The sequence below is a fragment of the Toxotes jaculatrix genome, chromosome 5, assembly GCF_017976425.1.
Source record: "Toxotes jaculatrix isolate fToxJac2 chromosome 5, fToxJac2.pri, whole genome shotgun sequence".
Classification (NCBI taxonomy): domain Eukaryota; kingdom Metazoa; phylum Chordata; class Actinopteri; family Toxotidae; genus Toxotes; species Toxotes jaculatrix.
Window position 1 is genome coordinate 848,154 of NC_054398.1, and position 14,277 is coordinate 862,430.

The 14,277-nt window shown below is 42.8% G+C and overlaps 1 protein-coding gene across 1 annotated transcript in view; it reads right to left on the bottom strand.

The window, feature by feature from the left end:
* Positions 1-13,638: 13,638 nt before the first annotated feature.
* Positions 13,639-14,277, bottom strand: part of ntrk3a (neurotrophic tyrosine kinase, receptor, type 3a) — a 122,288-nt gene continuing 121,649 nt past the window's right edge. The window contains 1 exon segment of the mRNA XM_041038353.1: positions 13,639-13,824. Within this exon segment, the coding sequence (XP_040894287.1) occupies positions 13,639-13,824 (186 nt within the window).

Below are 14,277 nucleotides of genomic sequence, written 5' to 3' on the forward strand. Positions count from 1 at the left end.
AGGGATGGACAGGAACAAATTCTCTAGGAGGAAAAGTTATGGCGCAGCGGCCAGACATCCCAGCATCAAAGAAGTGAAAGTCAAATACCTCGTATAGCCTCTTCATCCCACGTAGTCAAAATCGATGCTACAAACAAACAGGCAAGCAAACAAACAAACAACCGCCCGACCAACAGAGACAGAGAGATGACCAATGGCAGCCACACTGGATGGACAGGAACAAATTCTCTAGGAGGAAAAGTTATGGCGCGGCGGCCAGACATCCCAGCATCAAAGAAGTGAAAGTCACACACCTCGTATAGCCTCTTGATCCTGCGTAGTCAAAATCGACGCTACAAAAAAAAAGGGGGGTGAGAGGGGATAGACCAGGGGTCGGGAACCCGCGGCTCCTGAGCCACATGTGGCCCTTTCATCCCTCTGCTGTGGCTCCCTGAGTATTTAATTTAAAAGTTTAGTTCATTTGGTTTTTTAAATGTAATTCTAAATTTGAGGATTACGTGATTTGTAACATTAAAATAAAACGTTTTTAATTTTTTGGCGCTCAAAATAGGCGCCGCCGGTGTCACACAGCGGCGGCTACATGTTCAGGTTGACAGCTGACTGCACGCTCCAGTACACTTGATAAAGTGATGATGGAGCACAGGAGCAGACGCCGTTTTTGGTTCGCTGCAAGTGGATAATTTAAGTTTGTGTCATCCTCATTTTAGATGCCAAAGGGTTCTGTGGCTGCAGGTGTTTTCTGTGGGAGACGGTCCAAAGGGCTCTCTGAGTATTCAAGGCTGCCGACCCCTGGGACAGACAGACGGGCGATTGGTCGGGCGGACAGTAATAATTATGGCACGTGGCCGTGTGTGAGACAGAAAGAAAAAGAGGGTGAGACAGATTGGCACAGTCGCCGTTTGTTTGTGTGTGTGTGCGTGTGTGTGTCTGCGCATATGTGCGTGTGAAAGCCAGGTCAGCACAGCAGCCGACCAAACACACCCCAGCAGCAGAATAAAAACTTCACTTACAATTAGTTGATTTCTTCTCATGCTGATCTGTTCATGGACCTGAAAGAAGAAGAAGAAGAAGAAGAAGCTCAGTCTGAGTCTGCAGGTCAGAGTTCACCTGTGAAGACATGGAGTGGACTGACCCTGTCCAACACTCACACTCTGTGGACATCAGTTCACTGAATATAAATCCATCTGTGTGAAGCTTTATACACACACACACACACAGTTATTGATCGTATTGGAGACTGTGATGTGTGAGTGAGGATGACTGTGGTGCAGCTGAAAGATGAAGATCTTCAGACTGACTGCAGGTGGTTTATTAATCGGCAGCACGTTCTCTTCACTGAGCAGCGTTTCACTCTTTAAATATTGTTTATTGATTAAAATCTGCTCAACGTGTAAAACGGAAAATCAGCACTGATTTTTACCGTCAGCTCTGGACTCTAATATAACTAACAAAGGTTTCTGTGGGTAAAAACTGTCTCTGTCCAACTCTGAGGACTTATAGGCCTGTCTCCACATACCCCTGATAACCTGAGCACGTGGGAGGTGAACTGAGGAGGCTGCTGAGGCCTAATTATCTCCGTGCGTTTGCGCTGTCCCGCGTGTCATACTCAGCCTGTATCTTTAGCACATAAACCACATCATGGTCCAGAATTTTAATATGTCTAACCACCAAGACCGAAGGAATATTTACTACAGAACCACGTGAGCTCCACCTTAAACCATAACCCCAGGTGGCACAAGCGCACCATGGCACCGTAAACTGTGACTGTTTCCGGAACCCTGTCGTTGGCGGGCTCGCTGGGGCTCGTGTGAAATCGTGGATGTTGTGTGTACTCACTTTTCGTAGAAAGTCCAGAAAGCCGTTTCCAAACCGTCTGTCCAAGGTGAGCGGTGCCATGGAGACACGCGCACTGAGGCTGTGTGCGCGAGCGTGTGCGCGGGCGTGTGCAGAAAATGGCGTCTGTGGCTCACGTCGTGGAAAAACCCGGGCCCCTCCGCTGCAGTATCTGAAACACAGAGATTCACAGGCTGATACACCTGAGCTGCTACACCTGAGCTGCTACACCTGGGCTGTTTCCCTCAGTGTGCTCACACTGATCCATACTCACTCAGAAACTCGGCGGCAGTCTGTGTTCCGCGCACACGCGTTCTCCTCTCCCCCAAACCGGCGCGGTAATGGCGGACTCGGTGCAGCGCGCGGTGGTCTCAGTGGTACCGTGGTTTATCTGAAGCACGAGCTGAAACCAGCTCCAACACGCGGCTCAGCGTCCGGTTTGATCAGGTCACACACTGACTCAAAGTTCCGGGTCTTCACCTGATCCACAACAGTATTCCACAGATTTGAACGCACTCACGTCCACAGCGTCTCCGTGTCCACCTGCGTTTAGCGCGCTCGCGGCCAGCATCTGCCCTTTTTAGGTCCCACCCCCTCTAACAACCAGGCGGGTTGTTCTCTGATTGGCTAATGATTGGCCAGTGATAATTGAGCCAGACCATTATAGAAACCAATAGGGGTGTGTGATACTGCAAGATCTGGTATGATCCCAGAACACAGGCCCAGTGCTGCTGATACAGAATTCAATACTTCTTTACTCAGAAAAGCAGCTTATCTGCTGTAGTGCAGGGCGGAGCAACGCGTCATCATTTATGAAGTGAATGCAAACTTGAATGCAAATTTGAATTTTCATGATCATTGAATGATTTCGTGATTTTTCAATTTTCATTTAGTTGATTTTGATTATGATCATAGTAAAACACAGGACAAAGATTTTAGGCAAATACAAACTTTTTAAGCCAAACTTTAAATTTTACTTTTTCAGTTAAGATTTTACTTCAGAAACAATAACAATATATAAATACAATACAACAATACAGCAAAATAACATTATCAACACTATAAAAATATAACCAAAAAATGCATTATACATTTTTTTGTGAAAAATAATATCAATAGGGTAAATTTTAAAAAAGTGCAAATAACTAAACAAAAGCAAAAACTACTACTGGCTGTCATTCACCACCTTTGGCTGAGGTCCCTCCTGGGCCCTGTCCCCATGTTCAGAGCCACACATTTATCGGTTTTTGTTCAGAAACAATAACATGTTTACATTTTTCCCTTTTATTGCACTTGCTGCAATTGCAGTTGCCACTAAATCTGCTGCTGTTACTACTTTTGACTTTTACTACAGTTAGTGTGACTCCTGTTATCACTGCTAATCACAGTAATAATCCGTCTGACCCTGTGAATGGATGTAATGTGCCTGCACCGTGTCAGGACACAGGAATCCTCACAGGACTTTGTTTTCTCTTGTTTTCTTGTACGCTGATGTTTTGCCTTTGGGAAATTTTCGGAGCACGTCACAGCTGCTGTTTCTGGAAACTGTGATACATTTTCTGGAATATTTTTATACAATATTTCTTCAGTGGAGCCAATACCAGATCCTGTGTTACAGAGTGAGCATTTTACTGATCCCGTGCATAAAGGATTGATAAGATAGATAATGGCATTTTCTGTGGAGCTGGTGGGCAAATTGATTTCATTAAAGGCTGCTAAATTCAGAAGAAAAAAAATCCTTGGTTGATTGCTTGTTTGTTTTGTTTGTTTGTTTTTTTGAATAACCATTCCTATCTGGAAATCATGCTACAGAGATGGAGATGTTTTCCAGGGTTGGACATTATTAAAAATATCACTGTGACTTTGAATTACATTATCTTGATTCTGGCTCTCGATCTCATTATAGAAGACACAATATATATGGGACAGGCAGTGCAAATTAGCTCAGGCTGAAAATGCTGTGGTATGTGATATTTCGTGCTACATGTCCCTACAAACAAACGTAAAAATTAAAAATCATCATCTTGATGTAAAGTGTTTGGGTCAGCCCTGTGGAACATCCCAGACGAACCTGCACATTTATGCTCCTAGTTTTTTAGAGGACATCAATAAAGCAGCAGCCACTTCGTGACATAATCTTTGTAGATAATTCAAGTCACTCAAGCTCTGTCTACTTTCCATAGTACGGAGGGAGAAATGGCATGACAGTAAAATAACTGCAGAACCTCAGTTGACTTTCTTTAGAAAACCTCTGTGTTGTACTTGCCTTGTCTGTTCCCTGGAGTTACTTTCTTGTCTCTCGTCTGTGTCTCTGGTCCATCTGCACCAACATCCACCACGCTCAGAGCCTCGCCTGTTTCCAGTTCACCTGGAGGTTATTCCCACGGCTCTCAGGCCGCTTCACTCTCCTTCAGAGTGCAAAGCCTCCATACTAAGCCTGTTTCCTGGAACGCCATCTGCTCCGCGACGGCCTGTCCTGCTACAGCTAAGACACTCAGTTCATTCATGTCCTTTGCTCCTGGTCTTTGAGTGTTGAGCTCTGCATTTTGGGTCCTGACCTAACACATACATTCAACAAAGAAACAGTAGCCCATTGATTGTCAGCCACTGACAGCATAATTGAGATACTGTACTGTATTAATATTTGGATGTTGTATTATTGTTTTTTTAACGTTGGTGCTGAACTTTTTTTTTCCTTGTCTTTGTGGTTAAAAAGCTTCTTCATTTCATGTGAGGTTAGCAGCATAGATGAGCAGCTTCACTGTTCAAACTCCGAGGGGCTCAGGAGATCAAATGAATTCATATTTAATTAAACATACTGCCTGTAAGCATTTACACGTTCACTGCCACTACAGTTAAATCCATCTACACATACACATCACCACACTCACACAGTGACATCGTATGCAGACCAACAAATATACACACTAAAGCATTAAGAATACGTCGCCCTGACATTTTTTACTGTTGCCACCAAAAGTTATCGAAAGCTGCAGAGCTCTTCATGCCAGCTGACAGCTGATCCAGCTGCGCACAAACAGATGTTCGTTCAGATGATGGTACTGTTGGCAGGAAACAGGAAGCAGCAGCCTCCTGTGTCTGTCTGTACTTCAGCTGAATGTAGTTCCCCACAATCAGCCTCGAAAAAGGTCACATGTCTGATATTGGTAATGAATAACTATTGATCAGAAGTGAATGGGAAGTGGAGTGAAAATTTTAACAGACAGACTTTTAGACAATCTCATCTATTCTCACCTCACCTGATGCTGACACCTCCTCTCCTCCTCAGACTGACAACATCCTTACTTCTCTCCTCTCTTTCACTCCCTCTTTCCTCTTCCCTTGTTCCACACACACACACACACGCACGCACGCACGCACACAGTTCTTTCCTGAGCAAATTGGCCAACCTGCCCTGACAGAGGCTCATTTCCCAGAGGTCACCTCTCCTCTCTCTGTGTTATAGCTAACAGCACAGGCACACACTCTCTCACACACTCACATACACTCACATACACACACATACATACACATAGTCACATACACACACACACACACACACAGAAAAAGCTGGCATCGCCCTCCAAATCTCATTTTCTGAGGCTGAATTTTCTTATGCACTTGTCCAAACAACTGCAGGCTGTTCTGAAGGTAGGAAGAGACAGAGAGAGAGTGAGAGAGAAGGGGGAGGGGAGAGGAGAGAGAAACACAGACATAAACAGAGGAAAATGAAAGGAGAGAGGAAAATGACAGCCAGTGAGTGCAGATGTTCCACAAGAACTCCGAGAGAAAAATGCTGCAAAGTAAAATCAAGCAAAACAACCACAGTGAGGAAGCAGGGCATATCCAGAGGACAAAGCAGGAGAGCTGCAGCCTCTCAGAAGGTTTAGTAGAACAGGCTGATGATCAGGGCAAGAAAAAAGAGTTTGGCCATGAGAGGAAAGCTTTCTCTCTCTCTCTCTCTCTCTCTCTCTCTCTATAAAATGTTTATCATGAGTTCAGTTCACACTGAAGCCAGTTGTCTGAATAATTTGGGTCTTATTTTGTTTTTCTTACATCATCTACCATCATCTATTCAATTCAATTCAGTTTAATTCAATTTTATTTATTTAGCTCCTTCCTGTTTTTTTTATGTGTGTCTCTCTCTTTCTCTGTCTCTCTGTCTCTGGGTGTAGCAGCGGTCCACCTTTCATGCTCCAACCAACGCCACTTTCAGATTTTCTAACAATTGTCTCCTGTGTCCCCAGCTTCAGGTCACTGCGGTCACCATCACAGAGGACCTGTCCTGGGCTGACAGCACCTCTGCAGTGGTTTCTGAGGAGGCTCAGGACAGCCACCCTCACTCGCTTAGTGAGGAGGGATAAGAACATCAGACACCCATGGCCTTCATCTAAATCTCTGTCACATGTTAAGTCACAGCTGAAATATCTTAACAAGGGAGAGTCATGACATTCTGTTGGTCACCACAGAATTAACCTTTGGCCTTGACCTTTCAAATCCAGCACTCACTCTCACTCTCACTCTCACATATACACCTGAATAGTTTGGGCCTCAGCCTGACTGAGGCTGTTCTGTTCAGATCTGGTATAAACATGTGTCTCAGGTGATCTGATCACAAGCAACACTGCAGAACAGTAACTCTGCAGAACAGTAACTCTGCAGAACAGTAACTCTGCAGAACAGTAACTCTGCAGAACAGTAACTCTGCAGAACAGTAACTCTGCAGAACATTAACACTGCAGAACAGTAACTCTGCAGAACAGTAACTCTGCAGAACAGTAACACTGCAGAACAGTAACCCTGCAGAACAGTAACACTGCAGAACAGTAACTCTGCAGAACAGTAACTCTGCAGAACATTAACACTGCAGAACAGTAACTCTGCAGAACAGTAACACTGCAGAACAGTAACTCTGCAGAACAGTAACACTGCAGAACATTAACACTGCAGAACAGTAACTCTGGAACTGAAACTCCAACTGTAGATTTTAAACTTAAACTGAGTCAGAGCATCTCCAACACCGCAGCTCCTGTGGGGTGTTCCCGCTCTGCAGAGCTCAGCTTCTATCAGAGGTGGTTCAGAGAAGGAACAGTGGAGAACAGGTGACAGGGTCATGGGTGGCCAAGGCTCACTGATGCACGGAGGGAGCGAAGGCTAGCCCGTGTGGTCCGATCCAACAGACGAGCTACTGTTCCTCAGATTGCTGAAGAAGTTAATGCTGGTTCTGATAGAGAGGTGTCAGAACACACAGTGCATCGCAGTTTGTTGTGTATGGGGCTGCATAACCTCAGACTAGTCAGGGTGCCCATGCTGACCCCTGTGCACCGCTGAAAGCACCAACAGTGGGCACGTGAGCATCAGAACTGGACCATGGAACAATGGAACAAGGTGGTGTACAGTTTCTGCAGGACAGCAGTGTGAAAGACAGAACTCTACTAACTGTTGTCATTTAAAGTGGAACTGGCACTTTTAGCTTGGAACGTAAACCCAGAAATCCACTGTTAACTGCTGAAAAATCACGACTCAAGAGGAAAACCAGCTCTTGCTGGATACTGGAATCAAATGGTGCCAAAGTGAGGAAATGGAATCTGAAGAATTTGTAGGACTCATATATCAGTGTAATCAATAATTGAGAGATCTAATTAAAAGCTGAAGTCAATAATCTATGAGTATATTCTGTAAACTTTTTGAACATTTCTTGGAAAAGAGCTTGTGAAGGAAAGACAAAGACGGAAAAAGAAAGAGCAGCAAACTATTCAAAGATGAAGCAACTTTTAATGAGTCAGAATCGTACACAGAGCTACCTTAAAAGTTCACCACATCTCAACTGTTTAAAAATACATTATATAAGTTGTCAGTTCTAATAGATAGAGTTATAAATGATAGCATGGAGAGGAATATACAGCACATTACCCAGAGAGAGCAGACGAGAGTGACACTGACTTATTACTGAATAATGAGGATTTTAACATTCACCTTAAATACTTTGTGTGGGAAACATGATGCAGGAAAACACCTGAAGGAAAAGGGGAACATGAAAGAATGAAAGAGAACGTGAGCAAGTCAGATTGAGGGAACAGCATGAAAAAAGAAAGAAAGAGGAAAAGTATAAAGTATAATGTCAAGAGCCAACAGAGAGGAAAAAGAACTGTGTCCCTTAATCCTATGTAACCACAGACGTTCTGAAGTATACAGCCAAGACTCACTCAGTGAAAGCTAAAGGCCATCCAGGACACACTTCAGCAGCGTGCTGAGTCTGGTTTGAATATTTGAGAGTTTAAGGTGTTTTGGAATTGAGTTTGTCCTCCAGAAAGCTGCACGTCAGCGCACAGCACACTCGCTGTGTTTGTACACAGCAGAAATAAAAACAGGGGCAAGTTGTTTGTGATTGCTCGTAGCTTCGCTGCCCTCATTAAAGTCTTTCCTCCGAAAGACTTTGCTCTTTAAGATGAGCAGGCTAAACCTCCCCAAACTACATGGTCTACAGAGGACTCACCACAGGGCCAATCCTCAGTTCATGCCTCAGGCCTCAGGGTTGTCACACCAACGATGTACTGGCACAGTTCTGAATTCAGGACGCAAGTACATCTGTTCTATTTCCATTTTTAAATTTATTTTTGATATAATGCTAACAACACTGATGTGGTTGACTTTGGTTAATGTTGGCTAAATATCTCTGTCGCCCTTAATCTCCCTTAAGAAAGCTGTGCAGCATTTCAATGCCCCTCCCTCCACATACTGATTTCCCGCTTCATCATGAGGAACACACTGAGGGCACACCTGGGGAGTTAACTGACACATTCACATGAACACATTCTGTGCGATCGGGGGGATTTTTAGAACAGGACGCTGCTGTGACTTTGAAATGTGACTTTGAAGATGCTGAGCCCTTTTACAGATAACAATGCTGTTATCAGTGAAAAGCAACATGCTTTGAATACTGTAAATAAAAGGGTTGTTGATTGGTTTTCTTCTTTCTTTAATGCTCTAATGCTAATGGCACATCTCATATCATTAGCTAGGCTAGCTAACTGACACTCAAAAGATGCCTCCTGCATTTTCGTCTTTTATGGTCTGAAAATCCTTCTGCGTCTGCACAGCCTGTCCTGTGTGAGTGAGCCAGTGCTCATAGCCAGCACTGCACCCAGGAATCCTGTCAGTGGAGGCGACTAAGCAGCATCTTGCACGTTCTGTTTGCCAAACATGAGCTTTGTTCTCAGATTGAATTCTGCTGCTGTATCACTTCCTGTCTACAGTGAAGACATTCTGCCACCGCACTGACAGTAGCATTTAATAAGGGAGGGCTGATCTGACTGAGGTTGAGACACTGCTCTGTTGCAGCCTCACAGTTGGGATTTTCTTGCTTAGCGAAGCTTTGATGAGAAATACTTCCAGTTTAACCTATGCGATTGGATTTTCTACAAATGTGCCCTGTTAGAAAAAGCCCAGTGACACGCTGAAGTGAAAATCATACGTGGAGAATCTTTTCAGTTCGTATTAAAGCTGTTGAAAAAGAATTCCCAGCCATGGAGGAGCAACGTGAAAAGGTTTCAGACAGGAGGAAGTCTCTTTACATCTACTTTGCCTTTTCCCAACAGCCACATATAAACATTAATATGAACTGATATACTGACGTTAAATGTTCTACAGGAAACTTCAGCTAAAACACAAATATACACAAATCTATGTGAAGATGCTCAATTTCTGTTTCCAACCCACCTGACTGTCCTCAAACATTTAGAAAACCCCGAGGCCAGCTAGCCAACAGTTAATGTCTGTACAGTCAGTAGTGTTTGCAGCAAATAAATATGGACTGCATGAACACTGCTGCAGATTCCAGTGAATAATGCAGGACAAATCTTTGCATCGTGCTCAGTATGCACAGTACTTCCACATACCAGCACATAATTCTCTGAACATTAAGAGCAGGGTTTCGATAAAGCTGCTCCCTCACACAGCACCAAACAGACCATACTGATGAAGCGTGACTTCCTGGAGGACATTCAGATTTAAAAGAAAGATTCACAGTGAGAGAAAGTTGCATTATATGCCACAAAGTATTAATCTACCTGATGTGTGTTGCACTCTCATCGTTAACATTGTTATGCACAACATATTTTATCTGTAGTGTGAAAGACAAGAAACGTAGATGAGTTTCCTGCTCCTGCTAAAACTCCATCTTCATAAATATTCATACTTATGGAATATAATGATTTAATGAGGTTACAGTTAAATCAGAAAACAGACATAATTACAGTTGTAATGGTATCATACAATAGTTTTTGAAAGGGCTTAGAAACAAAGAGGATGGTTTGCGCTTTGGGCGAGGTTTCACACAAGCCCCTCTGCTGTATCCTCACATTGTAACTGTAATTCATATCATTTACCCAAGGTGTTTGCAGAATTTGGGAAAGTCCTGGGATCAGATTTACCCGCGCTCTCTATTCACGCATTTTACATTCGTTCAGTATTGATACCTTTTTTTCCACTACAGCTTTAATACCAGGGAAACATCTGGAGTTCAGTTATTTTAGCACAAAGGTGCTTTAGAGAAACTAGTTTGTAGACAACAACATCAGATACATGACAAACATCATTTCACTGAATAGTATGAATGACAGTGGCTTACATGTAGATATTTCAGTGCTATCACACCATGCTGAACCCTTCTCAGTCTGTTTACCCAGAGGGACAGAAAAACTGTGGACATGTCTTTAGGTTTCAACAGATGACACATTTGTACACGTATGACTTCATCATTTAAGACAAACACTGAGCAAAGGTCATTTTACTGTTGATTACTCTGCAGTTGAGAAGTATGTGTGTATGCGTGTGTGTGTGTGTGTGTGTGTGTGTGTGTGTGTGTGTGTGTGTCTGTGTGTAGCAGTGTCTAACAAAACTGAAAACACCAAAGTCATTTCCATGAGCTCCCTAATGAACTGCACACCATTTGAACATGAACAGTGTAATAAGATAAAAGGTTATAAAGAAGAAAGACCCAGAATGACCAGAAAGTAAAAAAGAAAAAAAGTTGAGTGTTTTTTATGGAACAGTTTGAGATTTGGGGGGATTTTGCTCTCTGACTGTTAAAGCAACACTGAGAAGGTTCCTCTGTGTCAGCTTGGCCAACAGACTCCCGCTGCTTTTGAGAGACTAGATCTTCTTATGCTAAACTAAGGTAAACACACCACAGTGGACACAGAGGTGAGGCTGATTTTTAAAAAAAAGTTGAACTGTTCCTTTAAGAGTGAAGCCTATCACAGTACGCTCATTCCCTCACTCTGAGCAGGTTAATAACCTGACATCTCGTACGTACCATTAACTAAAAGTACAATGAAATGAATGAAATCATCTTGTTAAGATGCCATTCTATGACTAGATAAAGTAAATAACAGTGTACTCCAATGGAAAGAAAGATTATCAAAATATCTATTGGATTTCACTTGACCATAAAACAACACATCAAGAAGCCTAAAAAAATCAAACTCAAGAAAAAGAAATAAGTTAACGTCTCTCAAAATGTAGAGATTTACAGTATATACATTCTTTAAGTAACAGGATTTTGTTCATTGACTGGTAGCTGCATCGTTCTCCTTTCAGTTCAGACTTCCTGGTGCCATTAAACTGTTGCTGCTCAGTCATGTCTGGGCTCTAATGTCAGAGTAGATCCAGGTAAAGCACACTCAACAAAACATATCTTTTTATGTATCCTTAAAGGGTCCTCCCAGCCAATTGTTTGTCTTTTAAAGGTGGTGCCTACCCAGTGGCAGAGTATTCCAATGGCTTTGGAGCATGGCAGAGGTCCACTCTTTGATTTAAAGTAAAAATAAATTAAAAATATATAGAATATGCATTTTTTTAAAAACAGAAAATGTAACTTCACGTTGGATAGTTCAAAGTTTTTGTCAAGCTGCAAAGGGTACAAAAAAGCTTCTTTTTTTGGTCATTTTTTAACTTTTTCCCTCATGGGTTCATTTTTTTCTTTATCATTTTAATTGTTTTATTTGTGTTTTTAAGTATTTTATATAGAGTGTTGAAAGTAGGTTTGTTTGTAAGAAAAATGAGGAAAGTTTACAGCTAGTGTACATTTTCAAGCAGGTAAACAAAATGTAAAAGTGCTCTTATTCTGAAAGACTAAGTTCCCAGTGTTTAGAAAGAAGTAGGAGGCACTTAGGTCCATCTCTGCGGCAACAGACAGTCACGCAGGCCATGCTTCTAGGCTCAGGATTGGAAGGTCTGGTCAGGTTTCTGCAGAGGTGAACAGCTCAGGGGGTCAACGTGAGACCGGGACTGGACGGTATATCCATGGAGGCTTTGCCGATAAAGACACTGAAGCATGTTGACACTGGACTATCACTGTCACATGGTGGCTGATGTACAAGACATGTGCTGTCCTTTGTTGTTGACCTGCTTCCTCAATAAAGGCCCAGCAGTGTGGAAAAATGGGAAAGAAGGTTCTAGAGATGTCACGTGAAATGTTCCCGATGTTAACCAAGAATGGCCTCGACCTCCTTTCACTAGTCTGTCTGTATTTTTGGTCCAGAACTGTCCAGTGCTTTGACATTTCTATCTGGACAACAAAGGTCTCACAGCGAAATGATGCAGCAGTTCAGTTTCTCTCATCTTTCTTTTACAAAGACCCGTCCATCAAAGATTATAATCGCTACTTAGGAAAGAAGAATTCCATCAGACGCAGGCAACTGTTTCACACCCGACAGAGAGGTCGCTAAATAGAAAGAGTACTTCAACCCTAACAGATTTAATTAGCAGACACGTTCAGTACTTCAGAGCTGACACTCATCATTATGATTTTATGAAGATGTTCCTGAACATTTGACAAAAAGCCTTTTAAGTTCTATGCAAGGAGGCACTCAGTCCAGAGTGGCAAAGGGATATTAATGGTGACCGGGCATGCCAAAGACCTTTCAACTTAGAGGCAAACAAACAAGTCTTGCTAAGATGTCCTGGACTATGCAAGCGTCTAAATTTTTGAAAAGGGCAGAGATTTTTTTACATGACAAGTCCTGTCTCTGCCGTTACACAGTGAAAGCCCAGGATGGTTTACTGTATGATTTCCATGTGCCTCCAGTTCTACAAGGGGTGAAAAGAAAAGCCAAAGGCCTAGTAATTAAGATGGCTCCAATTCAGTATTATTAAAACCTAGCCAAACCAACCCATCACTGACTTACCAATGGACACCTATAAAAACATGTTAGGGTGAGATCAATATTGTCTAAGACAGGACATTTAAAATATAGCGAAGCTGAGCCAGATTCTAACAAACTGGGTCAGGCTTCATCAGAACTAGGTGAGAACTAAAGCTGCACTGATCTCGACAGGGTGAAATGAGGATGCATAGGCTAAGAAACAATGGTACCTAAATTATTAGGATAAGAAAACCAAACCATACCAGACCAGACCAGTACAATCAAGTCAATCCAGTTTAGTCCAGGTTGATGCAGTCCAACTTCATAGTCGTCTTTTGTCTATTTGTCATTCGAAAAGAGCAAGACTTCACCCCACAAGCCCCGACCCAACCATGGAGATACGATCCAAGACATTTCCTTCGATTGTAATGTTATGCAATGCAGTGTAATCCAGTTCATTCCAAACTAGCTAAACACACACCACTCCACTTCAGTTCATTCCTAATCCTGGTTCACATGGTTCCATCACAGACTATGCTGTGAGTTCAGGCCAGACTTTGGCTCCAATCCATTTACCTCTCATCCAGTGCACTCATTCCAGTTCCAGTGATGGTTTAGTCTGATACGTCCCATTTCTTTCCAGTCATTTTCCAAATTTCTATCCCAGTATGTCCAGATAGACCGGTGTGGCTTTCATCAGAGTAAACAGCATCTTCTGAATGTCCTTAATGTTGAGGCGCTGCTGTGGCTCTCTCTGCCAACAGCCCAGCATCATATCGTAGACTTCCTTGGGACAGAGCCTGGGGCGCTCCAGCACCCTGCCCTGAGTAATGCACTCTATCACCTGGGAAGACAGAGAGATACATGGTTAAACAAGACCTAGCCTATTGATTTGTTGGTTGGTTGTTGGAAAAACGAATGAGCTGTCACGTATCGACGCTGGGAAATAAAACCTACCTGACTCTGATGTGCTTCCCTTGGTACTGTGTTGCACATGTTTCCAAAAAGACTCCACTGATATTAAGCGCTGGTTCAGTATGTAAACCCCCAAATCATCTGTGTTTCAGATTATTCTTTTGTGGGGGGAAAAAAATCACTGAATTCAGTTATGTCTACAGCCCTAACCAACACCTAAGAAGGAAGGTTATGTGTAAGTAATGGGTGGGCTGAACTGAGCTAAGGATAGGCTGAGTCATTAATTGTGTTTTATTAGTCAGCAGAAGACAGAATCAAAATAGACTTTGAACTTAAACTTAAACAGAAACAGAAACCTGCTTTTGCAGTTTTCAGGGCCGAG